At 34.3% G+C, this 27,058-nt stretch overlaps 1 protein-coding gene across 1 annotated transcript; it reads left to right on the top strand.

Moving 5' to 3' along the window:
- Positions 1–238: 238 nt before the first annotated feature.
- Positions 239–27,005, top strand: LOC126696726 (callose synthase 7-like). Its single transcript, XM_050393420.1, has 42 exons — positions 239–595; positions 688–788; positions 1,357–1,469; positions 1,580–1,667; positions 1,761–1,871; positions 1,993–2,154; positions 3,270–3,356; positions 3,489–3,580; positions 3,704–3,827; positions 7,712–7,846; positions 7,927–8,003; positions 8,087–8,174; positions 8,414–8,536; positions 8,622–8,739; positions 8,963–9,294; positions 9,434–9,486; positions 9,659–9,719; positions 13,753–13,834; positions 13,926–13,975; positions 14,093–14,179; positions 14,424–14,522; positions 14,753–14,847; positions 14,938–15,019; positions 15,108–15,271; positions 15,371–15,494; positions 15,626–15,723; positions 15,832–15,931; positions 16,021–16,172; positions 16,607–16,716; positions 16,801–16,929; positions 17,024–17,092; positions 17,223–17,409; positions 17,503–17,614; positions 19,694–19,816; positions 19,902–20,020; positions 20,185–20,268; positions 22,484–22,596; positions 22,671–22,900; positions 23,344–24,141; positions 24,220–24,270; positions 24,601–24,786; positions 26,571–27,005. The coding sequence occupies exons 1-42, from the start codon at positions 397–399 to the stop codon at positions 26,802–26,804; spliced, it is 5,742 nt and encodes a 1,913-aa protein (XP_050249377.1). The 5' UTR covers positions 239–396; the 3' UTR covers positions 26,805–27,005.
- The last annotated feature ends 53 nt before the right edge of the window (positions 27,006–27,058 follow it).

Below are 27,058 nucleotides of genomic sequence, written 5' to 3'. Positions count from 1 at the left end.
CCTATCAGAGAATAAAGAAATGAAAAGCTTCACGGCTATCACCACTTGGTCACTTACAGTCAATTGTTTTATCAAACTTTTTCCTTCTCTGCGCTTTAAAAAAACAGAAAAAAGCAACGGAAAACAAAGCAAAACAAAACAAAAAGAGAGAAAGCAGAAATCCCAACAAATGTGTTTACTTTAATTCGTTTCTTCCATCCGGAGAAATCCCTTGCCCCACTCTTCTCCCAAAGTATCTCTCTTTAATTAGTTTAATACACCAAAATGATCGGCACACTTAGCTTTAAATTACAACTCTCTATCACTTCCTTTTTTTTTCTCTCAACTCGAGGAAAAAGAAGAAGAAGAAGAAGAAGATCGAAATTGGAGAAAAGAACGAATTGATTGGATTGAGAGATGGCGAGTACGAGCAGCGGTTTGAAGCCGTCGCAATCTCGGAGGGTCACACGGGCGCAGACGCGTATGGTGGATCTCCAAAACAACGATGAGAAAGTGATCGACAGCGAGCTCGTCCCCTCCTCCCTAGCCCCTATCATCCCTATTCTCCGCGTCGCCAATGAGATCCAGCCCCTAAATCCCAGAGTCGCTTATCTCTGTAACTAACAGCCATTCCTTCCTTCTTTCTTTGCCTTTAATTTCTTCAAAATATATTCTGATTTTTTTTTTTTTTTTTGTTTGTTCAATTAGGCCGCTTCCATGCGTTTGAGAAGGCGCATTACATGGATCAAAATTCAACTGGACGCGGTGTTCGCCAGTTCAAGACATATCTCTTGCACAGACTTGAAACGGTGCTTCTCTATAATTCTATTTCATTCCGATTTCCGCGTTTCATGACATATATTTTGAGAGTGTTATTGGTTGTTACTGTAATACTGTACTGTGATTTCTACTACTACAGACATATAAAATTGAATTCTCTGTAATACCTTTTTTTAAATTTAATAATAGCTACAGGATGTTCATGATAGTTAATTGGCAGTTACTTTTTTAGTCGCGTTGTTGTTATTATTGTTAATCTCAACATCTTATTGCATAATTGTCCATATCTCTCTTATTGCATATAGTTTATAATGTAAGAGGTTGCAACTCTCTTTGTGTTTGTTTTGTTCATGCCTTAAGCTAGCTTGAATACCACATCTGATGTGATTTACACCGTTGACTTTTATGAAAAGTGTTAAGTGTGCAATTTTTAAGATGAAAATTGACTTCAATTGAAATTTGAAAAATAATTTTAGCCTTGTCACAACTTTTAAAAGATAAAACTTTATGACTGTGAAGACTAAACTCCATATTTTATTTCACAGGTTCTAACTGTGAATGAAAATTATTTTTAATCTTTCAAAATCTCCTTTGCAGGAAGAAGTTGAAACGCAGTGTATCCTTGCAAGCAACGATCCAAAAGAAATTCAGTTGTTTTACCAGAAATTCTATGAGGAAAATATCGTAGGCAGCGAACATACAAAAAAACCGTGAGGCTTGATTTTGAAGTTTGAACTGTTAACATGCCTAAATTTTTGTTAAGCACATTACTCAAATATTATTATTATTTTTTATAATTTTATTTTTTCAACTGATGAAGGGAGGAGATGGCTAAGATTTTTCAGATTGCATCAGTATTGTATGAGGTGCTGAAGACAGTTGTACCTCATGGAAAAACTGATGAAAAGGTTTTGTTTATCTAATTTTGGTTTCCTGACAGGAATTCTTTTAGTACCCATTTGGTGTGGAAAATACTGAAAATATTGATTTTGTCATCACAGACAGAAAGATATGCCAAAGATGTTGACAAGAAGAAGGAACAGTATGAACACTATAACATTCTTCCACTGTATGCAGTTGGGATTAAACCACCAATCATGGAATTTCCGGAGGTAATTAAAATGCAGCTTATGTAATCTTGGTTATTTTTGTGTTCATTAGACCAGTTCTAACTAATCCTTCAATTTCACCTTAGTTATCTTTCTTCCTTCTTATTTTTAAATAATGATATAGATCAAAGCAGCACTTAATGCACTACGTAATGTGGACAATCTTCCAATGCCTAGAATCCGTGTGTCTCACGGTGACCCTGATGACAGTCCAGTAATGTCAGCAGAGAGGGTTAAATCAATCAATGACATACTTGATTGGCTTTCATCAATCTTTGGATTTCAGGTAAGACGTGTCTTGAATGTCTCCTTTTAAATTTTATTTCATATCTACTTTTTAGTTGCCATAGGCTGGTAAGCCTACCCTAAGCATGGCCCATTGTGTAGGCTTCCACTGCACCAGATTTAAGTTGCTAAAAAGAATTTGTAATCCTGGTTTTTGGATTTCCCTCAATGGAGGTGCAGCTTATACCACTGGACCACAACTTCTTCATTAATACATACATACACACACACACACATATATATATATGTATATATATATATATATTATTGTTATTATTTTAAACTAATAAAGAAGCTATCAGAGAGGCTGAATAACAGGGAAATTGTGTGGTGGAGAAATTGAACTTTTTGCTTGTCCTCTTGACCCTCTTGTAGGATTATGTTAAGGTCTCTTAAAAGAAACTTAGTTATCTTGGCAAACGATGTATATCATTACATGTTGTGAAAAGTACTGAGAGAACAATGAAAAAAGCAAAAGAATCTTGATTTAATGTCTGCTGTCACCTCTTCAAAAAAAAATGTCTGCTGTCACAGATTACAGCACACTCAAAGATAGACTTAAGAAGGGTCTAGATTTAACACTAAAACATGACCTGCCTCTCAATTGTCCCTTCCAACCTTTTATAGAATTTAATGCATTCTGTTAACTAAATCCAGAAACTAACCAAGCAATTCAAGGGTTTCTTTTTGCATTTTTCAAGGATTTTGACTCGAAGTCCCACAGGTGTTTTTAAATTTGTTTCCACTAAAATGATATTTCTTCTGAAGGAAATATGAAATACAACTAGTAAATTGTTGTTTTCTTCAAATCCTTGGAATGTGAAGGGTTTTCTCTCAAGAGTGTAGGAGTGTGGACACACACACACACATTGACACAAATGAAGTTTTAATGTTTTCCTTTGCTAAGGACTTATATCTGAGGAACCTATACCACTTACTTTAATTCCTTCTTTGTGTAAAATCTGGGATCTTATACCTTTGAGGGTGACTTTAGCAATGATCCTTCATTCTATTGTGCTACTAGTTATATTATTCAATCATATGAAATATTTATGCGGGAAATATCAGTACAGCTGACTAGTTTTTTGTTTTTTTGGATCTTTTTGGGGCATGAAGAAAGGGAATGTAGCAAACCAGAGGGAACATCTAATATTGCTCCTTGCCAATATGCTCATACGGAAGAAGCAAAGTGATCATACTGAGGTAAAATCATAATTACTATTTGCTGTGGAATGCCTTTTATTTGATTTTCATTTCTCTCTATTTGTCAGTAACTTCCTTAAGTTTCATCTTTATGTGATTATATATTAAAGATTGATAAGAAGCTTATTGCAGCTGGATAGTGCCACTGTACAGAAGTTGAAGATTAAGATTTTCAAGAATTATACTTCATGGTGTAATTATTTGCGCGTTGAAAAAAAGAATAAGTAAGTGATTTTTTTGCTGTCCAGATCATAAGCCTAAAAAGTTACAATTCTATTAGACTTGGTACCAAACCATATTTACCACATTAGCACTTACATATTTTTTTTCCTGTGTGCACTTTACAGGACTCCTCGAAATTGTGACACGATGCAGGTAGACCTTATTTATATTGGACTTTATCTTCTCATATGGGGTGAAGCTTCAAATGTCAGATTCATGCCTGAATGCCTTTGCTTCATCTTCCATAATGTATGTTTCTTATTCAAGTATACATTTTCCATTATGCTATCATATTGTTTCTTTAATTGCACTAGCTGACTAACAAAGCTTCTATTATTACTATCTTTAATGTTATCGTGAATCCTTAGATTTTTTTAATTATTTATTCTTTTAATTGTGAGATTTATCTTTGTTCTTGCCATTGCTTAGCTCTACATAAATCAACTTATTATATTATCTTTATCCTTATGCATTCAATTCATTAGAGATTGACATAGAACTTAGAACACATCCTCTGATACCAATCTGTTGCATGAGCTTTTTTTAATTTCAGCACTAAACTACCAGGTAGATAGTTTCCCTAGCTAATTGAGGATTCCAGGTTAGGAAACTTTCACAGGTGACTAAAATTAGGATTTTGGTTGTATTTGTGACGGGAATACTTATTGGAGGCTAAAACACAGCATGTAGAAAGTATGGAGAGAGATATTAGATGGAAAGGAACCTGGTTTTGCACCAAGGTCCGTACATCCAACATAGCTGCAGCACAAATCAAGCATTTACGCTTGCCCCAAACACCTTTTTTATGGATAATTCAAAAGTTGGGAGAGGGTGGATTTGAACCCTGGACGTTTTTGTTGAAAATACTAAGAAATGCCAGTTAAGCTACGGGGTTCTTGTCTTGTCCCAATCACTTAGAAGAATTTTTGTCTTATTTATTTATTTATTTAAAATTTATAATTAACACTTAGAACTTTAAAACTATTAGGAAGGAAAGAATTGAATCATTTAACCGTTATTCTAACACTCCCCTTAACATGTGGGATCGCATTCCCCTTTAATAGGTTGGGTTCGACATGTGGGATTTATAACATTTTTTTAATATATGGGAGATAGAGTGGAGACAAGGTTTGAATTCAACACCACCTTGTCTAATACCATGATAAATTACTCTTCTTCTTTTTTTGGGACAATTGTATTTATTATGGCATCAAAGTAGGCGGTCTTAAGTTCAAAATCTTCGTTTGCTCTACCTCCCATTTACAACAACAAAAAAACCTTAATCCCAAAATTTGGGGTCAGTTATGGATCATCTATAGATTAGATTAGGTTAGCCACATGAATTCTTTTCCTTTATTCTATCCTACCTAAAATCATGCTCTACCTCCCATTTAAAAAGTTAAAAATCTTACACGTTGAGCCTCACTTATAAAGGGGGAGTGCTCACTCATGAGGGGAAGTGTTAGAGTAATAGTCAAATTGGTGAATTCACCCTTTCCTAACAGCTTCACTTATTATGGGGGAGTTCTTACTCCTGGGTGGAAGTGTTAGAATAATAGTCAAATGGGTGAATTCACCCTTTCCTAACAATTTAAGTTTTTGGACATGTGGTAGTTTATCAGTTCTAAACAAGAAATGCCAATTAATTGAAGGAGTCTAGAATCTCACTAACAACTTGGACCCCAGAAGGAGGCTCTCTTTACCCTCCACCTAAGTTGTGCAAGAAGGTCCCAAAGCCAATCCCAGGGAATAGTGAAGTTCATAGGGTCTTTTTGTTGTGCTAAGTTTTGAGTTTAGGCCCTGTTTTTTGTTCTTAAATTCAAAATGCAAAAATCAAATCTAACCAACTCAAATTACACTTAAATTGAACTGACAAGCGAAAATTATTTTTTCTGAAAGATTTGATTCATTGTGCATGTTTTGTTAGATTCAAATTTGTTAATGTGACTATGAGACTAGGGATTTCAATTTTTGGTTTTCATTTATGACTAGTTTGGCCGCTTAGCTAAGATAAGAAAAATGGATGTTACAGAAGTTAATAAATGAATGTAGATTGTAGAGTACTCTACTCTAACGCCACTCTACTGTAGAGCCTAGAATTTGAAGTCCTTTATTTTCCTCTATTTTCTAGGCAGACAAATAGATTTGCCACAAAAAAATAGATACGATAAAAAAGAAAAGAAAAATAAAGAGAATCAAAATTTGGAATTCCATTAATATCCAATTTTGTCGCTTAAGTAAGTAAAAACCCAACACAACAAAATTCAGTTGGGGGTAGAGATTTTGGTTTGTAGGATGGGACTTTGCCTATGACTTATCTTGGTATGCCGTTGGGGGCTTCTCATAAATCACCTTCAATTTGGAATCCTATTCTAGAAAAAAATGAGCGGAAGTTGGCTGGGTGAAAGAACTTGTATTTATCAAAGGGTGGTAGATTGATGTTACTTAAAAGTATGTTATCTAGTTTGCCTACAAAATTCCGTACTGATTTACAAATTGACATTGTTAGTATCAACAATATAATAAATAAAATTTTAATTATTTTTTTGTTTTGAATTTGAAAGTGAAGATATCAATTTGTAAAGCTATATGATGATATTTGTAACAGCATCACTCATTCACTCTTTTTCATTTTCTTTCTCTAATTGGATTTTCCTTTTTTGTTTTTTATGGTGCTAATTGTTGATAATTTATTTTTATTGATTTATTACTTAACTTAAGAAATAAATTAAACAAAACTATAACTGCATCAAAAAAATATAAATTTATTTATATCACAAACATGTCTACATCACCAAGTCTCCTTCTGCGACAATGCCCATATTGTTACACCTTTCATGCAAGATGGAACTTATGTGACAAGGAATAGTTATTGAAAAAACTGCGATCTCTTTTATAGGTAAAACCTTCTAAGACTTAACATAGTCCTTAAACCAAATGGGTTCTAACCACGCATTAAAACCCTAGTAAATGAACCTCAAAAGAACAAAAACATTGACTAGCTAAGTGCGAAAGGAAGATAATGGGTGAGAAAATTTTGGTTAATTATATTGTACAAAATACATTAAGTTTACAAGAAATTGCTGAAGTAAGTATTAACAAAACTTGTTTCTTATCATTCAATAAAGGAAGTACTAACTAAAACTGTTTCTCCAATAAATTACTAATATCAACTTCATATAAATTAAGACTTCCAACTAGCAACTTTGAGTGCTGGAAATCTTTCACCATATAACATTGATGATCGTGTTTAACATTGATGATTATGTTCTTCACATTAAGAGAGAGAGAGAGAGGTATCCAGTAGGATTTTGTGTGTGAGGCCATTGCATGGGTGTATGTGGTGTCCTATATCAGGCACATGCTAAGTTGATTAGAGTTATATAAATGGGTATGGGGAGCCCTATTTGTGAATATTTTCTTTTGGTGTATCGAAAAATGTGGCTAGTATGTCCTTAGATTAATACAAATGGCATCAGAGTCAACCTAAGAATATCATACAACTTGTAGTTACTGCAACACAAGGCAAGTTCCCTTGATAAGGGCATTAAGGATTTGAGTGGAGGAAATTGTGATACCATATCAAGATTGTGTGGATTTGAATTGCATGAGATCATTGTTCCCTTTTGAGGTATTGTGCAAATGTGATTAGTATGACTTTTGAGAGAGAGAGAGAGAGAGAGAGAAAGAGATTATGGTGCACTAACCTAAAAAGTTCAAGAGATTATGGTGCACATAACCTAAAAAGTTCAATATGTTTATTCAAATTCTCACATATTTGACAATTGAAATTGCAAATCTACAATTAGATGATGTTACAGCAAAAATAGAGCAAATTTTTTTGCTTTTGATTTGGTTGGATATTTATCATAATTTTATTTACAATCTCCCGACAAATATGTTTTAATAAACCACATACTTAGTAAAAACAATTACATTACTCTTCTTTTCTAGATACCGATTTATTTTCTGGGTTGTGTATATAAATTGTCCACTAATCTTTCTTCTTTTAAGAATATAGACAACTTTATGTAATATAAAGTAATAATCTTATACCTATCATTTTATCATAATTTATTTGATTCAAAAAAAATTCGTATGGGAAAATAACTCTTGTTTTATAATTGCATAAGATGGCACACGAGGTACATGGGGTATTATTTAGCAATCTCCACCCTGTTAGTGGAGAAACATATCAAGAAGCAGCTCGTGATGAAGAATCTTTTTTGAGGGACGTTATAACCCCTATCTACCAAGTCTTGCTCAGGGTAATTATGATCTTGTACTGCCTGCATTAGTTTTTGCAACATGTTTCAGTCTGAAATTTGACTTCCATTCAATGCAAAAGGAAGTTAAGAGAAACAAAGGAGGCAAGGCAAGCCATTCAGGATGGAGAAATTATGATGATCTAAATGAGTACTTCTGGTGAGTTTCTTGAATTTTTTATTCTGTTTCATACTTCTGACAGATACTAAATAGCTGAAAAAAAACATATTCCTTTTCTCTAGGTCTGATAGGTGTTTAAAGCTAGGGTGGCCAATGAACCCCAAAGCAGATTTTTTCATTCATTCAGAAGCAGTGCAACCTGCAAATGAGGTACTTATCTTTTTTTATTTTAATTATTTTAAATTAGTTAATAACTTGTAATTAAGTCATGTTTTTGTATATTTTATGGTATTTTATGAAACAGTTATTTTCATTCTTGTCCTATTTTAATGAGTTGGACATTATTGTGTGCATGCAAGTCCTTACACATACAACATAGATTTGCATATGTGTGTGTAGCGTAGGCTTTTTCTAAAAGAAAATTGTCAAAGTTCATTTGTATTTGGCAGAGAGTTAATCAAGCTGCTGCTGGAAAGAGAAAGCCTAAAACAAATTTCGTAGAAGTCCGCACATTTTTGCACCTTTACAGAAGTTTTAATCGAATGTGGATATTTTTTATATTGGCTTTCCAGGTAGCTTATTATTTAAAAAGTTTTTCTTACTTTTTGACTCTTCTCTGGTTGGAATATACTTATCTGAATTAGTTCTGATTTTCAGGCAATGTTAATTGTTGCATGGAGTCCGTCTGGATCTCTTGCTGCTTTTTTCGATGCAGCTGTCTTTAGAAGTGTTTTGAGCATCTTCATTACTTCTGCTTTTCTTAATCTTTTCCAAGGTACTGGTGTTATTTCTCCATGTAGCTAATTCTTTGGTAGCACTTTGGGTGGACGTTCACAAAATAGAGGTCTTATATTTTTATAACTAGTTGAAACTGTTGTATTGGTTATTAGTGCAGCAGTTAGTTTTAAAATAGCATCTATATCCTGTTTGAATGTCATTCTAGGGGGCTGACTGGGGTTTCATGATGCTCTCTCATCTTCTCTATATCTGCTCTGCAGCCACTCTGGATATAGTTCTTAGTTGGAATGCCTGGAAGAGTTTGAAATTCAGCCAAATACTACGATACCTTCTGAAGTTTGCAGTAGCAGCTGCGTGGGCTGTGATTCTGCCAATTGGTTATTCCAGTTCTGTGCAGAACCCAACAGGATTGGTGAAATTTTTCAGTAGCTGGGCTGGGGATTGGAGGAATCATTCATTTTATGATTATGCTGTTGCACTTTATTTGATACCCAATATCCTCTCTGCTTTACTGTTTTTCCTTCCACCTTTACGGAGACACATGGAGCGTTCAAACTGGCGGATTATCACTCTTGTTATGTGGTGGGCTCAGGCAAGCACGTCTGACATTGTCACTTTTGACTTATGTTTTCTGCTTCTTGTTGTTGTTGTTGCCGTCTCCTTTTTTCCCCCTTTCAATCTCTCTTTTGAGTGTTCTTTGCCTATTTTGATTTTTTTTTTTTTTTTTGCAGCCAAAACTTTATATAGGAAGGGGCATGCATGAGGATATGTTCTCTCTGCTGAAGTAAGAAAAAAGATTTCTTTTTCTTTTTTCTTTTTTCTTATCTCCATGGATTAGTTCAAAGGAGCTTTTCTATCCCTATTTCGTGCTATTCCTTTAAAATCTGGTCTATTATTTCTGCTTTGATTTGGAGATGGATTTTTCAATTAACAGAATTCCATCTTCTTATACTTAGGTATACACTGTTTTGGATTATGCTGTTAATCAGCAAGCTTGCATTTAGCTACTATGTGGAGGTGAATATTCCTTAAATATTTGTTGTTTGATTCAATGTCCTTAGGGATTCTATCTTGTTTTTAATCTTAGTTCAAATGCATTTATATGAACACAAATACTCATATGTATACATGCTTGCATGTAGAATACACACATGCAAACTTAAATGTACATTTGTGTATACACATACGTCTGTGCATGTATTAACATAGGCCATATAGGCATAACCCTAGCAGTATTCTTGGATTCTAGACATGCTGGCTGAGTTTTCAAGATGTTAATTGTATACCTTCTGCTTAGGTAGAAGATGATTAAAATTTCAATTTTTACAAAATTTGTAAAACTTTGTACTTAAGACATATAAAGTGCCCTTGGTTTCATGCTACATGGATGTCTAAAATTGGGAATTTAGGGTTTTAGGATGTTTGGAAGCTTAAGCTGCAGATGCTACCGAGATGGCTAAGATGATGAATCAAGTGCTTTAGGACGTTTGACAGCTTAAGCTGCAGTAAATAGAAAATCCAACTTGACTTTGAGCCGATGCTAACAAGGAGATGCTGAAGCAGACGGCAGTTGATTAGGCAATTGATTTATGCATTTGGGCCTCATATTGCTGATACCACGTCCTCAATCCCACCAACTCTACCCCCCACCCCCTTTAACTTTTCCTGTGGGGCGCAAAAAGAAAGAAATGATTCTGCCCCGAGAGTCTTGTGACGAATTCCACCTTATTCAACTTGTCTAACAAATTTCCAAGTCACTTCAAAAGCCTCATAATCCTGTCATCTGTGTCGAAATTCTAACATTAATATCATCATCCTTAGCCTACCATGTAATCAATTGTAGACAGCATTGAACTACCTTCCCAGGTGTCCCACATCAATTATAATTTTAATATGCAATGAATATCATATAGCCCTAACTTAAAGACTGAGTATGCAAACATGGCAAAGAATGTCATATAATATGCTCCATTTGTTTCAGCAGAGAACATTTTCTGGAAAATAGTTTTCGTATTTTCTAGTATTTGGTGTGAGAGATGTGTTGGTCAATGAAAAACAACCAAAAACAGGCAGAAATTTTTTTTTTTTCTTTTAAGAAGCAGAACACCTTTTTTTGCCATTCCCTTGTGCCCTCATCTTCTCCATTCCTTTGTGCCGCCAACACCAGCACTACTTTGACCACCATCATACTAAATATTAACGATTTTCCATTTGAGTTAAACTAATGGCGCAACCATATCATGGTTAGAAAATAATATCTTCTTTGGGAGCCTAAGGCTAAGGCAAAGCCCAAGGATGAGTGTTCGTGGTAGTTAATAAGCTATGTAGCAAGGATATGGACACGATACGTAGTACAACGACACGACATTTCTTGAAAAACTAGGATACAACACGTTTAGAATACGACAATTAATTAATTAGTATTTATTTTTAGGTATATATATTTTATATTTGGACATAATTTATGTTTATTTTGGATTTAAAAAGTAACAACAATGAAATGATAAGGTCTTTTTTTTTTTTTTCCTTTTTTAATTCTAGAGTCAAGGGTATTTTAGTATAAGTGTCCATAGTAGTTAATTAGGTTTTTTATATTTTGTTTGTTTATTCTACATTCAAGGGTATTTTAGTAATTTCACACTTGTTGGGTATGGGCCATGGGTTTCCTTTTATTAATGAGTTTTAATATATGGGCTTTGGTTTAATTCAAATGGGTTTTGGTTTACTAGTCAAAGTAGAAGTCCTAGTTCTACCATGAGAAGTTAAAAGTAGGTTCTATGTAATTGTTTTATTGTACACAAAAAAGTTAGAGTTGATTAATAAAGTTATTGAATGTTAAGAGCAGAGAGGCACATTGGCCTTTTGGGTTCTTCTATCTCTTTCTTAAGGTAGTGTTCATACAGCCAAACACCATAACAATCTCTCTTTTTCTTCTTCCTCACAACCCAAATCAATCCCTTTCTTTTACCTATCAAAACTCTAAATTCCACCATACTTTCTTCTACTAAATTGCCATCAAATAACTCATCAAACCACCTTTTTTAACCCTTTCTTCAAAAACACTAAATCTGTTTCTAAAAAATCTCCTAAACCTTAACCCACCACAGGTCCACACCCATACATAGACAAATTCCTCAAGCCCTTTCTTTTACCTGTCAAAACCCAAATTTCCTACATCCTTTATTCTACCAAATAGCCATCAAATAACTTATCAAACCACCTTGAACCCTCTCTTTAAAATTAACCTTTATTCACCACAAACACACCTAGACAAATTCCCAATTTTTCCTACGTCACAAACAACATAAAAATGTTTTCAAGATCATTTTAAAAGCTGCAACCAAATAGAGGACAACAATCTTTTTTCCAGAAAATGTTTTCGTCCTTAGGAAACTATTATTATTTTTTTGCCAAACAAATGGAGAATTAGAATGAGAATAAACTGGTTTACCTACTTTTTTTTCATAACTTTCAATAGAAACAGATAGTATAATGGGAAAAAACAAAGGGCAAGATATGCAGAGAACATCACGTAACTTCTAGCCATAAGAACTAGTGAGAGAGAATGGACTCAGTGTCACATGTCCTCGTTTGTGTATCAGAATAAAGCTTTTCATTCCATTTTTTCCCCTTTCCTTTTTCTCTTTTATCCTTCATTTGCTCTACTTTTTTTCTACTGCCGTTTTTTCCCAATAGAGATCTACTAGTGTATACACATAAGGGCACATAATGATGGAGGAAAAAAAATGGTGAAAATGAAAGATGTTTTAGAAAGCTAAGTTGCTTAGAGAAAAGAAAAAATGAAGGAGTTCTTCAAGAGACACACTCTTGGAATAATACCTCATAGGCAAATATTTCTTGGATTCAAATTCAACTAGTTACAATGAGAGCAGCCTTGATTATTTATAGTTACATAAGCAAGTTACTGAGTTAGTTACAAGAACCCACCATGTGGCTACCATGTGATTGGCCAAAGCCTAAAAAACTTCTCTAACTAACTAATAGGCTATTGCACTTATCACTAACAACTTATCAGCTAGCTTTCTGTTACAAGTGGTAAAGGCTATTAAAGGTAAAAATGAACTACTTATCATACAGCATAAGCACAGCCAGCTTTAGAAGTGAACTACATCACATAATGAATTACATGTTAAATTTTGTTTTTGGTTTTAATTTGTGCTCCTTTGCATAAAGTAGTTTTTTTTATACATACTGGTCCTTATTTATCCAAAAAAATTTTTGTTACCGCTTAAAAAATGACTTTAAGTAAAAATGTGTGGTTTCTGCAAATTCATATGAAACATGTGTTAATGATAGAAGACTAAACAACACTTTTGACCCTTAAAGTTTGGGGTTGTTTTTACTTTAGTCATTTTTACATTTCAAAATTTTTCATATTGCCCTCATGTTTGATTTCGTTTACATATTGGCCCTACCATTCATTTATGTTGGTAATCTAACTATTAGTGCCAGATAAGGGTTATCCATTAATAAACATCACTCATATAATGCCAAGCGTCACTAGATTACAAATGGAAATGGATGGCAAGGAAAATATGAAAACATAATCAAACTTGAAGAGCCAAAATGATAATTTTTAAGCATAAAGTACCAAAATGAAAACAACCCCAAACTATAAGTGCCAAAAGTGTACTTTGGTCTCTTTTTTTCTCTTTTTTTCAATATTTTAAAATAAAAGAGAAGATTGTGAAGATTGACTTCCACTTGGAGGCTAATAATATTATAACAAGAAATTAGTTCTTTTAATCATGAAATGGGAGAAGTTGTACATGTACATTTAATATACAATTAAACTTCCTTTACTTCCTATTGACTACTGGATGCTGAAATGATGAACTAATGCAGCTAATTCTACACAAATCAGGGTTTAATAATCAGATTCCCTTCAGACCAAGAAAAAAAAAAAAGGAATCTTTTTTTTACTGTTAATTTTTTAAAATGCTGTTCCATTATATGGAAACTAGTTTGTTTCTTTGAGAATATGTGGAATTCAGGTTGTTTAAGATCCCTTTATATGCTCTGTCAATAGATACTGCCACTAGTTGGACCAACAAAGTTGATAATGGACATTCCAATCGATAACTATCAGTGGCATGAGTTCTTTCCAAATGGTAACATAATAACCTTCTTATTGCACTTCCTAGTTTCTTTATATTTGAAGTTGTAGACTGTGCTAAGTCACAATCTGAAACTGTGCTGTAGTTACGCATAATATGGGCATTGTTATTGCAATATGGGCTCCAATTGTCCTGGTAGGTGGATCCAAGACAAACTCTCCTTGAAATAAATTTTAAGTCAGTATGCTGTATCTTTGTTCTTTACATTATAATACTGTATACGCCATTATTTTAAGTTGTTTTGCCATATAGGTCTATTTTATGGATGCACAAATATGGTATGCCATATATTCTACTCTGTTTGGTGGAATTCATGGAGCCTTCAGCCATTTGGGTGAGGTCAGTGGAATTTTTTTTCCCTTTTCTCTGATAAATAAATATAAAAAAAGAAAAAAGAAAGGGAACAGAACTCAAGATGTTTGTGTCCTATGGTCCTGAAAGCCAAAGGGAACGGAATTCAGCCCTTTTCTATGATTAATCAATGCTCTGATGCCCACCGAATGAGAACCTTGCCATTTGGCTTCACTTTGGTATTAATGGTTCTCTTCCTGAATATTACTTTATATCATTGGATGTTTGTTAGATACGGACACTTGGGATGTTGCGATCCAGATTTGAAGCTGTGCCTTCAGCTTTCAGAAATCGTCTTGCACCACAAGCCAAAGATGAAAGGGAAAACAAGGTAATTTCAACTTTAATCAATCTTGTAATGTTTGCTCAAAGTTCTTTAGTATTTGAAACTTCAGTAAATTATGTTTGAAATATAAATTTGTTTTTTACCTAATACAAATAAAGCTTCACACCTATGTGATCTGAAAATTTATGCAGGTGTGTTGATCAATCTTTATATGTTTGACCTGTTGTCTTTCATCTTCATTGTCTTTTGCTACATTCTAAACTTTGTCATGGCAGGAGAACCTCCTTCACCGGAAGACCATTGCCAAGTTTTCTCAAGTGTGGAATGAATTCATATATTCAATGCGAATGGAAGACCTTATAAGCAATAGGTTCTGATTGCTGCTTTCCCAGTAATTCATTTTATATCAAATGAATCATATTATTTCTCTAATTGTTTTATTTGACTTTTAATCATTCAGGGACAGAGACTTGTTGCTTGTTCCATATTCTTCAAGTGACGTATCTGTTGTGCAGTGGCCTCCTTTTTTGCTTGCTAGTAAGGTATATTCTTTTCATGTTACTTGTGTTAATTTTAATATTGAACACAACATTTTTGTTATTTACGCACTTTTTTTCTCACATGTGGTAGATTCCAATAGCATTAGACATGGCAAAAGATTTTAAAGGGAAGGATGATGCTGATTTGTTTCGGAAGATTACAAGTGATGATTATATGCATTCAGCAGTTATTGAATGCTATCAGACACTCAGAGATATTATATATGCCCTTCTGGAATTAGAATCAGATAAGATGTAAGTCAGAATCATTTGCATTACCAGCTTGAATGGTCTAAATAATCTTAGAGGCGACCTTGCAAGACTCATGATGTCTTAATTTTTATTGTGAATCAGGATTCTAAGGAATATATGTTATGAAGTAGAACAGAGTATAGAGCAGGGCAGATTTATAAATCGTTTCAAGATGAGTGAGCTGCCTCAGCTCAGTGAGAAGTTGGAGAAATTTCTAAAGCTCTTGGTAACATTCATCCTTTATGTTTCCCTATTGTTTTAATTGTTGAAAACTTCATCATTGAACTGACTGACATAGTATGGACATTGTACTCGTTAATTCTTACTTTCTTGCTAATTATGTTTGTAAATTGACAGCTAGCAGATAGTGAACATTTTTCTGAGCCTCAAATAATCAATGTCCTCCAGGACATTATGGAGATTATTACACAGGATATTATGATTGATGGTCATAAGTAAGTAGTGAGAAACGTATACTTAGTGGAGACATAATTGTTGTTTTTTAACTTTAGAATGAACCTTCATGACTCCGGTATACTGTTGGATTTTCTGTTCCATTTTAGAATCCTTGAAAGCACTCACCATGCTGAAGATGGTAAGATAGAGCAAAGGTTTGAAAGGCTAGAATTCCAACTGATGCAAAACAAATCATGGAAGGAGAAGGTAGTCCTTGCGCTCACACTTGCAATTAAAAATTTTTACTATTTTATCTAAGATCTTCTTTGTTATTTATCTCTTATGTTTCTCTATAGGTCGTTAGGCTTCATTTGCTTTTGACCGTCAAGGAGTCTGCCATAAATGTGCCTCAGAACTTGGAGGCTCGCCGACGCATTACCTTCTTTGCCAACTCCCTATTTATGAATATGCCAGAAGCTCCCAAAGTCCAAAACATGCTGTCCTTTAGGTTAGTCACTGAAAACAAAAAAAAAAAATTGTCAGAAAAAAAAAAAAAAAAAAAAAAAAGGAATTTAAATGGAAAGAATACAAACAATTTTTAAAAAAAGATTCATTGTTTCTAATATGGAAAGAATATGGTATGATGCCAAAAACTAACTCCTAAATCATTTGTGACTAATTACTGCAGCTTGGTATAAATTGAAGGATTAATATGGTTCTCGTGCTAATATGTTATTATTGAATTCTAGATTTGGTTTTTTTTTTTTTTTCATTACTTCACGATTCACTCTTCGCTTCGTTACTTGATAGCATATGAATTCTTGCATGCCCTTATCTACAAATTTTTGTTTGGAGATCAGCTGGTAGATTACCAACTATTCTCAAACTATTATTCCAATGACATTTCTTTTTTTCTTTTTTTTTTTCTGATTTATGGCCTAGCGTTTTAACTCCATATTTCAAAGAAGATGTACTTTATTCTGAAGATGAACTAAAGAAGGAAAATGAGGATGGGATATCAACTTTGTTCTACCTTCAAAAAATATATCCTGGTTAGTTTCAATTTCATTGCTATGTTATACTTTTTATTATATGACAGCTGTGAACTTAGAACTGCCTATCTGGTCACAAACTAGATGAATGGACCAATTTCCTAGAACGCATAAAAGATGTTATAAAAGATTCCAAAGAGGAGAATGAGAAAGAAAAAATGGAGTTCATTCGTCTCTGGGTATCTTACAGGGGGCAGACACTTGCTAGAACAGGTTTGATAATGATGAATTTTGTGGTCTGTCCTTAACCATAATTGTTTATGAATCCAACTTATTCTTTGCACCTCCATCAATGTGTTTGTGCCAGTGAGAGGGATGATGTACTATAAGCGGGCTCTAGAACTTCAATGCTTCCTGGAATTCGCTGACGATGAAGGTCAGTGTTTTCTGTCACAGATACATATTTAATTGTAAACTAATTCATTCAACTTTTGATTGCAACATATTTTAAAAGTTAATGCTATGGCAAGACATTTTTGATGATCTATTCATTGTTTTCTTTGCAGCTATTCTTCTTGGCTATCGGAACTTTGAGTCATTTTCTGATCATACGGCTTTTCAAGATCGTGCACAAGCCCTGGCTGATTTGAAGTTTACATATGTTGTTTCTTGCCAGATTTATGGAAATCAGAAAAAATCTGATGATCCTAGAGACAGAAGTTGTTACATTAATATTCTGAATCTGATGTTGAAGTGAGTCACTGTTACAATTCATTAAACATTAATACTTCTTCAAATAGATCCAAAACGTGAATGACATCTTTGAAATATTTAAATTCTTTTTAGGAATCCATCTCTACGTGTTGCTTACATAGATGAAAGGGAGGAGACAGTAAATGGAAAATCTCAGAAGTTGTATTACTCTGTTCTTGTCAAGGGAGGGGAGACGCTAGATGAGGTATGCAAGAATAATTTATTTATTTTTGATGTCTTTATATTCTGTTTGTTGGCTGAAGGCATTAAATTTAAGTGGTTACCCCTACTAGGCTTATCATTTGTTCAAGCTGCATGTGATATTGGGCATATATACAAGTAATCTCCACTAAAAAAAAAAACTAATTAGAATGTGTCATACCAATAATCCAATTGAAATGAAGCAAATTAAAGTCTATGTTCCTTGAATCTCAGTTTAATTGGGTAATGTTATTGTAGCACATGATCTAATCAGTAAATTCCTTGTGTATATGATTGTTTGGCTGATTTGTTTGTCATTCATTCCTTAACAATGGCTTGTGTTATTCTTATTTGTCTCTTATTTAGGGATAGAGTTGTTTGTAAGGCCCTGTTATATTTTATAATTTCCAACTTCATGCCTTTGCACAAGGTTGTTAAAATTAGGATCCTACATGGGTTCAATGGAAGGACTTTATAGATCTGATCGCAGAATTGAATTGTGGATCATATGATCCTAGTTTTCATCAAAACTAAAGACAAAAGAACATTAGTAATGATTATGTATGTTAAATAATCACTAAAATTGTCCTTCATAAAAGTCAAAATTTAATATAGTGTAATTTTTTATTCTATATAGGACTACATTTCTATTAACTAGAGTAATATTCTTTTTTCTTTTTTTTTAAAGAAAAACAAAAAAAAAATTCTCTTAAAAAATTTTTAGTTAGGAACTAAGTACCAAACTACAAATACATAAGTAAAGGAAAATGCTTTCCAAGATCCAAGTTGCAACTCCAAAATAAGCTAATATCTAAAAGAATTAAAGTTAACTACACTCTTTAGGTTTCCAAAAAAAATTTACCAGAAAATTTTGATTGAAATAGCTTAAACTAAAATTTATAAGGAAAAAAGAACACAAAAAAATTAGTGGGAAAATAGCAGCATAATCAAATTTGTGATCACCTATATATTTCTTGATCTAAATGAAGACCTAAGGAGCCAGTCAAATTTTATTTTCATTATTGAGTCAACTAAATAACATTTCTAGTATTGTCACCATGAAGAAGATAACTTTAGAAACCTATTACAGAAAAGTAAAAAACTCATAGAACCATATGAAAATAAGTTTATATATTCTATATGCGTTTAGATATAAACGTAGAATTATCCCAACCCACAAAAAAAATCAACTCTGAATTAAAGAGTTTTGGTCAAACCCATTTACAAAATCCTGCTATGGTTTGGAAAAGTGAAAATGAATTTATTTAAAAAAAAAAAAAAAAAAGGTAGAAGAAGCTCAAGAAGAAAACCATAGGTAAAGTTAAGAAATGTTTATCGAATTGTTCTTGGGTCAAATTTCATAAATAGTTCAAACCCAGTCAGCATAGTCTAAGATTTGTTTAACCTGGAGAAAAAAAAGGCCTATAAATGCTTGGATGGTAAGATTGGTGCGATCCCACTGATCCTTCCCCAATGTTGCTCTTCCAATGATTCTAATGCATTTGGACAAAGTAGGATCATATGTTCCAGATGATAACCATGAGGGAGGTAAAGGGCCTGGCTCTATTGCAACTTTACCTAAAGAAAAATATTTATACTAGTAAGACATTTTCTTTATTTGGTGCAGCTGTTATGATACATTTGTTTTGTTATACGGCCTAGTTTTGTTTTGTATATTTGTTTTCTCCTGAGCTTAGTTAGAGCCATTAGTTTATTTCTTTTGGGCTAGGCTCCTGTACAGTAAGCCTTGTGTGTGTGGCTAGCTTATTGCAGCTTTCTTATTTGCTTAAAGGTCAAAAGAAAAGTGACTTTAAGTTGGCTACTTCTTGTCTCACCTTTAAACAAATAAGCAAACAGCAAATGATCCTAGCCAAACGCAACAAGTCAGAATATGATTTATACATTCTTTCTATGTAGTACTTTTAATGTTTACTTCTGTGAGAAAGGAACTAATTGATATCATGCTTCTCAAATATCCAATTAATATTCAATTGTAGATATATGTTTTTTTCTAATGCCAAAAAGTTGTATGTTCATTTCACCTATGTTTTACTAATAAATATGCTCTTTCTAACCTTAATAGGAAATATACCGCATCAAGCTTCCAGGTCGTCCAGTAGATGTTGGTGAAGGGAAACCTGAAAATCAAAATCATGCCATCATCTTTACTCGAGGAGAAGCCCTGCAAACGATAGACATGAATCAGGTAGCTTCCCATCTCCGCTATTTGATATTACATTATAAAGGTGACCTACTGTGTTTTCTTACCGTGTCTTTTTTTTCCCCCCAAGGATAATTACTTTGAAGAAGCTTTCAAAATGAGAAATGTGTTAGAAGAATTCTTAAAAAAACGGCGTAGCCAACGGAAACCCACAATATTGGGACTCAGGGAGCATATATTCACTGGAAGGTCAGCCTTTATTATTATATGTCTAATTATAGATTGGATCTCGATGAGTGGTAAGGGCAATGCAGAAATTCATTCTGCAGGGTAACATTTTTTTTTTTATTAGTATATATGCTCATCTTCATCCCCCCCCCCCCCCCCCCCCAACCCCCACCCTTTTTTTACAGTGTTTCATCACTTGCATGGTTCATGTCCAATCAGGAGACTAGTTTTGTAACTATTGGGCAGCGAATTTTGGCAAATCCTCTCAGGTAAGTCTTAAGTTTTCAGGAAATCGACTGAGTGCTTATGTGATTTTATATGAATTTATCAATAGTATTTGCATTTGACTTGATCTTTAAATTACTTGTTGGAGAGAGAGACTCCAAGGGAGTCCACCAAGAACCCTTTGATGTATATGTTGGGACATCACTCATTCACTCTAACCCAAATGTTAAGCCAATTGGTTTGGGCTCAATTATTTATATCATTTACTCACTTTCTTTACTTATATCTCAACGTTCACATGCACTCACAAGAAATCTACCCCTATGTGACTCTTCATGGAAGGTATTGGATGATTGTTTGCTGTTTGGAATGCTAAGTTACTTAGAGAATGGAAGGTTAGGCTAGCTGTTCAACAGACACTCTTGGAAAGAATACCTCTTGGGTATAGAATTTATTCATTCACAAATTCAACTAGTATATCCCAAGGGCAGCCTTGCTTATTTATATGGTACATAAGCAAGCTGTTTGAGTTGGTTAGCTAGTTACAAAAGCAGTCATTTGATTGGCTAAGTCTCTAATTAACTAATAAGGTAATGAACTTACACTAACTACCCTATCTTCTATCTAACTTGCTGTTTCAATCAAGATTCAGTTACAGTACAAACCCTAGCTTATCATATCCGCTTACATATCACATAACTAAAGCTGATTATCAAAACTAACACAATTGGCCAAGGCAAGGACAGGCTGCTACATTAGGTAGACACGTAAGCACTTAATAGAGCTGCATCACTCTCTACCAAATTGACCTAACTCCCCTCATGTGTGAGTCCTTCACAATTCCCTGAGTGCAATGCGCATATGAATTGCACCAAATGCAGGGCATCAAGCACAATTCTTCTCACATTCTCAACAAAGCCTACCAAATGCATCAATACCAAGACCTTTGTTTAATCAGAAGTTGAACCATTAGCTGTGATTCCATTTTGTTGAGGGAGAGAGACACCTAGGGAGCTTTACTAAGAGTCTTTTGATATACATTTTTGGACACTACTCCAGCCAAAAAGTTTAAACCAATGGGTTTGGATCCGACTATTTATCTTAGTGGCTCACTTTCTTTACATATTCCTAAATGTAGGAGTCAACATAGACAACGCTCAGCTACCTCAAATTAGCCATAGATCTCTTAACTCAAACACAGATTTATTATGGATTAAGGCTCATGTGAAGGATCGAATTTGTTCTACATTGAGTCAAAATTGTTCGAGTTCATATTGGAGGAGGGTGGAAGAACATATGGGCTGTGGATCTTTGAGAGGGGAAAGAACCGCATGCACAACGTGCTGCTAGGGAAGGAAGGAGCTTCGCCACTTCACTCAATGCTGGTGGAGATATTCTCGCAACCACTGGATCAACAGTTTATTAAGTCATGTATGGAGGGTGTCAAGGTGATGCTAACGGGATAGGCTTTTATCAATCATGGAGTTTGGAGTGGTGAGGAATTGAGGATCAATGATCATTCCAGAGGGCAAAGAATTGTGAGGGCAGCGTTTCACCGAGACACTCAATTGATTCTAGGCATGATCTGGTGTGAGTAGGCATGCCGGAGATACATCAATCACATCCAAGCCAGGAAGAGCAGCCAAAAGGAAAGGACATAACATTCACTGGCCAAATCCTGAGATTTGTGGAGAATGAGGAATTACCAAAGTTGAAAAAGAAAAACAGCTTAGGTTAACATCAACGAAATTTAACAAAAACTCGAACAAAATTGAAAAATAGGACTTTGTAGTAATCAGGATAGCCTACAGATGTTTCTAATTAGGCCTCATCAAAATTAAGCTAATTTTGAGATTTACCTGGTTTTTAAGCTTGCTTTCTCATGAGCATTTTGTATCCCCCATCACCTATCTCCTATCTCAAATGCCCTTGTTTAGACAGACAAGAAGAATACATTTAATTAACTTAATTATATCAGAAATACAATGGACTTAATCAACTTCCACGAGGCATCTTTACACTGCATAATGATCGAAATATATTGGTATCTTTTATCTTGATAACATATATGTGCTTCTGTACCTTATAATTCTTTGATCTTGATAACTATATCTTATCATTTCTCTAATTTATATACAACCATAAAAAATATCTTCGAATGTTCAAATTACATAAATCATTGCTTACTCAGGTGTAGTGCTAGCTGATTTATTTCTGGATGTTACTATTTGCCTATTAAATTCCATCCTTACTCTGCAGGGTCCGGTTCCATTATGGTCATCCTGATATATTTGACAGAATCTTCCACATAACAAGGGGTGGCATAAGTAAAGCTTCAAAAATAATTAACTTAAGCGAGGATATATTTGCAGGTAATTTTGCTTCATCAGAAGATGACTGAGTACTTGTTATTATCTGGTCACTTAAACTGGACTGATCTCTTCAGGATTCAATTCAACTATGCGTGGGGGATTTATAACACATCATGAGTATATCCAAGTAGGCAAGGGCCGTGATGTGGGGATGAATCAAATATCCCTTTTTGAGGCTAAAGTTGCAAATGGAAATGGAGAGCAGACACTTAGCCGTGATGTTTATCGTCTTGGACGTCGATTTGACTTCTATAGGATGTTGTCATTCTACTTCACAACAGTGGGTTTCTATTTTAGTAGTATGGTATGTTAGGCAAATTAATTTCCTTTATATAATCTCTTTTTAGAATGCCAATATATTTGGAAACAGTGCTAACTAACACTTGAGTATAATGTTCTTGCAAATTTTGGCACCAGGTTACTTTTGGACAAAGGGTTTGATTTTTTCAATTAAGATGATTACATTCTTTAAAGAATTACCTTCTAAGATGCTAATATAACAATAATATATATATATATATATATATTTTTTAAGATTGGCCCGTAAAAACTTGATATATATTACAACTGCAACTTGAGTCCTCCAACCAATATTTATGTGTTTATTGTCTTTCTTTCTTTCTTTTTTGGCTAAATGTGTTTGTTGTATTACTTACCATTCCATAGATAATTTTTTTTCCACTAAACCTCTTTTTATTATTTAGAAATATTCTTTTATGGCTTGATTTGGACATTTTGTTGTTTCAGGTGACCGTGCTTACTGTATATGTATTTTTATATGGACGTTTGTACATGGTTATGAGTGGAGTGGAGAGAGAGATCCTTGAAAATCCAATCATACAACAGAGCAAGGCCCTTGAACAGGCTCTGGCCACCCAGTCTGTTTTCCAATTGGGCTTATTGCTGGTACTGCCAATGGTTATGGAAATTGGCCTGGAAAAAGGATTTCGCACTGCCCTTGGTGATTTTATCATCATGCAGCTACAGCTGGCCTCTGTATTCTTTACATTCCAGCTTGGAACAAAAGCACATTATTTTGGAAGAACAATCCTGCATGGAGGTTCTAAATATCGAGCTACTGGCCGAGGATTTGTTGTTTTTCATGCAAAGTTTGCTGATAACTACAGGCTGTACTCACGAAGTCATTTTGTGAAGGGGTTAGAGCTGTTTATTCTATTGATCATATATCAAGTTTATGGAGAATCATATCGCAGTTCAAATCTTTTTTTGTTCATCACTTTCTCTATGTGGTTTCTTGTTGCTTCTTGGTTGTTTGCTCCTTTCGTGTTCAATCCATCTGGTTTTGACTGGCAAAAGACAGTAGATGATTGGACAGATTGGAAGAGGTGGATGGGAAATCGTGGTGGTATTGGGATTGCACCTGACAAAAGTTGGGAATCGTGGTGGGATGAAGAACAGGAACACCTCAAATACACAAATATCAGGGGGAGAATACTTGAGATAATACTTGCATTTCGCTTCTTTGTTTATCAGTATGGAATTGTCTACCACCTTGATATAGCTCACCGCAGCAAGAGCTTGCTGGTAAAATTTCTTAATTTCGATCTTTGTGGACTACCAATGTCTGTTTAGATGTATGGTACTAACTTAATTTCTTTGTAGGTTTATGGACTTTCTTGGTTAGTTATGGCAACTGTTCTTATCGTCTTAAAGGTATGCAAATGGAACTCACTGATATGAATTTAATATATCCCAAGTAAGCTTAAATGAAAATGTTCTAGCATTAGTGAATGTTCAAAATAATGCACAATATGTGAATTAAATGTGTCTCAAAGTACCTTAAAAGGAGTTGTTTAGACTTCTGTTAACCCAGTTATTGTTAAAAACGGAGTTACTGATTAAAGGGAAAGAAAAGTGGGTTACAGTTACAACATGTGCAACTTTTCCTTTTTCTTGCGTGTTCTATTTATTTCATTTCATCTTGAACAAACATATTCATTCATCTGTTATTTTTCTGTTTTATTATTCCCATGTTGCTGTCAGATGGTATCAATGGGTAGGCGAAGATTTGGTACCGACTTTCAACTCATGTTCAGGATTCTCAAAGCACTCCTGTTCCTTGGCTTCATGTCAGTCATGACTGTCTTATTTGTTGTATGTGGGCTCACTATATCAGATTTATTTGCTGCTATCCTTGCCTTCGCACCCACGGGATGGGCCATTCTTCTTGTAAGTTTAAAATTCGTCCTATTCTTAAAGTAGAAAGAACATAGTATCTTTTGAACTTCAGGTTAACCATGCCATGTGTGTCTTAAAAATATACTGCCTTGTTGAAAATAGCTTAATTTAGCAGAGCATTATAGCCAAACTAGTTCCATTTTCAAACATTGTTGTACTGACATATTATTCAAAATGACCTTTTTTTTCTTCCTAAGTAATGGTGTTTTATTAAGAGAGGAGATTACTTGATGTTCACATTGGTGAACATAGAGTAGCTAAAAGAAATTACAAAGAAGTATACATAAAAACAAAGTGAGTCTTGGAACTCAAGAATATAGTTACAATTTTTAAAATCCCATGTGCGAGACCAATCAAACAAAGTTCGAATGAACAAAGATTCCAATTGATCCAGTAGTCTTTCTTTATCCTCAAATGTGTGGCTATTATGCTCCTTCCACACCATCCACATCAAACATAGCAGAGTAAGATTCCAAACAGCCAAAGGGTGCTTCACAAAACCAATTTCTCCACCAAACACTGGCCTGTTATCATCTTCAGCAACACCCTAAAACCTACACTTCAAAAGCATATGCAACATCACAATGGAGAAACAAATGGTCCACCATTTCTTCACTATACTGACTCATACAATACCAACCAACAAAAGAGAAACCCCTGTTGATAAGGTTATCATAGGCAACAATCTTTCTCCACCCTCTTTGGGGCCCTGGCACACCAAATAGTCTTCCAAGTGAGTTAAATGACATCTCAACCTATCACACACCTCTCCCCTAGGCACCTGTGCGTAAATAAGTGCCAGAAAGGAATTCACCAACTTAAACTCCCAATCACGTAAGTCTGTAAAATTACCCATTCCAACATTGATCCCTCCATACGAATGGCTATCCACACATGCAAAACAGAGGCATCTCTATCAGCATAGCATGCATACACATCAGGGTACAAATCCTTAAGAGAATGGTGTCATGCTGAAACCTTACTCATGTACCATTTCCTAACTCAGATGCTACATGCTGGAAGAATCTATCCCAGCTCACTCTAATACTCCACCAAAGGCTGCAGCCATGAGTCCCTCTACTTGGTTTCAAATGCCACCCCCTTCCACCCCATACTTTGAAGCTATCACTTGATGCCATAGTTGCATATGTTCATTCCAAAGAGCCATAACCATTTTCCCTGTAAGGCTTGATTAAAGCTCCCTATCTTCCTAATGCCCAAACCGCCTTGAGCAATGGATAATCAAGACTTATCCCACACGACCAAAGTGTATTTGAACTCCTCATCAAGAAAAGATTACAATTAAATGTTGCAAAAGTCCGAATTATTTTTTGAGAATTATTATGAATAATCCATTAATAACAACATATGCTACTTTTTTTCTTTCATGTATAGCCATGGCCAAGAAAGTTATCATTTTTTTCTGGCCCAAGATTCTATTTCACCACTCATTTACTATTATTTATGTGATATTTTCATGCTGGTTCCTAAGTTGAGAATTCAACCCTACTTTGCAAGTTCCACAATTCCCAAAATACTAGACTTAGATTTTGAATTTGTTGAAGTTGCAATTTCCTGTTTGTACTGCTACAAAGTGTTAGTATTTGTCACATTTTCAAAGTTGTTCTTTCTGAAACTACATGACCATTTCTTATATCAGCTTAGGATCTTTAACGACTTATTTATTGGAAATATATTTAGGTTGGACACAGACATTTGTCTACTGATTAATTGTGATTTACTAAATCATTGTTTCCTAATCTTGTATATCCAAGATTGGGCAAGCATGCAGGCCATTCTTGAAGTGGCTAAAAGTTTGGGACTCGGTAAAGGAGCTAGGGAGAGCATACGAGTACATAATGGGGCTGATAATCTTCATGCCGACAGCCATTTTGTCTTGGTTCCCATTTGTATCGGAGTTCCAAACACGCCTTCTCTTCAATCAAGCATTTAGTAGAGGCCTCCAGATTTCAATGATTCTTGCTGGAAGGAAGGAGAAAGCAGCATGAAGATTTTTGCATTTCCCTTACCGATACTCAGTCCAAATGTTACCATATTCTTTGAAACCATATTATAAATGACATTTGGTGATTTTTGTAATATTCTTTCCTTGAAAATTATTGTGGCAATTTTTTTTTTTCTTCAAGAAGAAATGTTACCATACATTCCTATCCTATTTATCTTTACCCAAACCAAGTTTGATGTTGTTAGTTTCTCTTTGTTTTACTTTACTTTTCAATTATGTATTCATTTTAGGCATAAA

This window comes from Quercus robur, chromosome 8, assembly GCF_932294415.1.
Source record: "Quercus robur chromosome 8, dhQueRobu3.1, whole genome shotgun sequence".
NCBI lineage: Eukaryota > Viridiplantae > Streptophyta > Magnoliopsida > Fagales > Fagaceae > Quercus > Quercus robur.
This window is presented reverse-complemented; position numbering and strand designations above follow the sequence as displayed.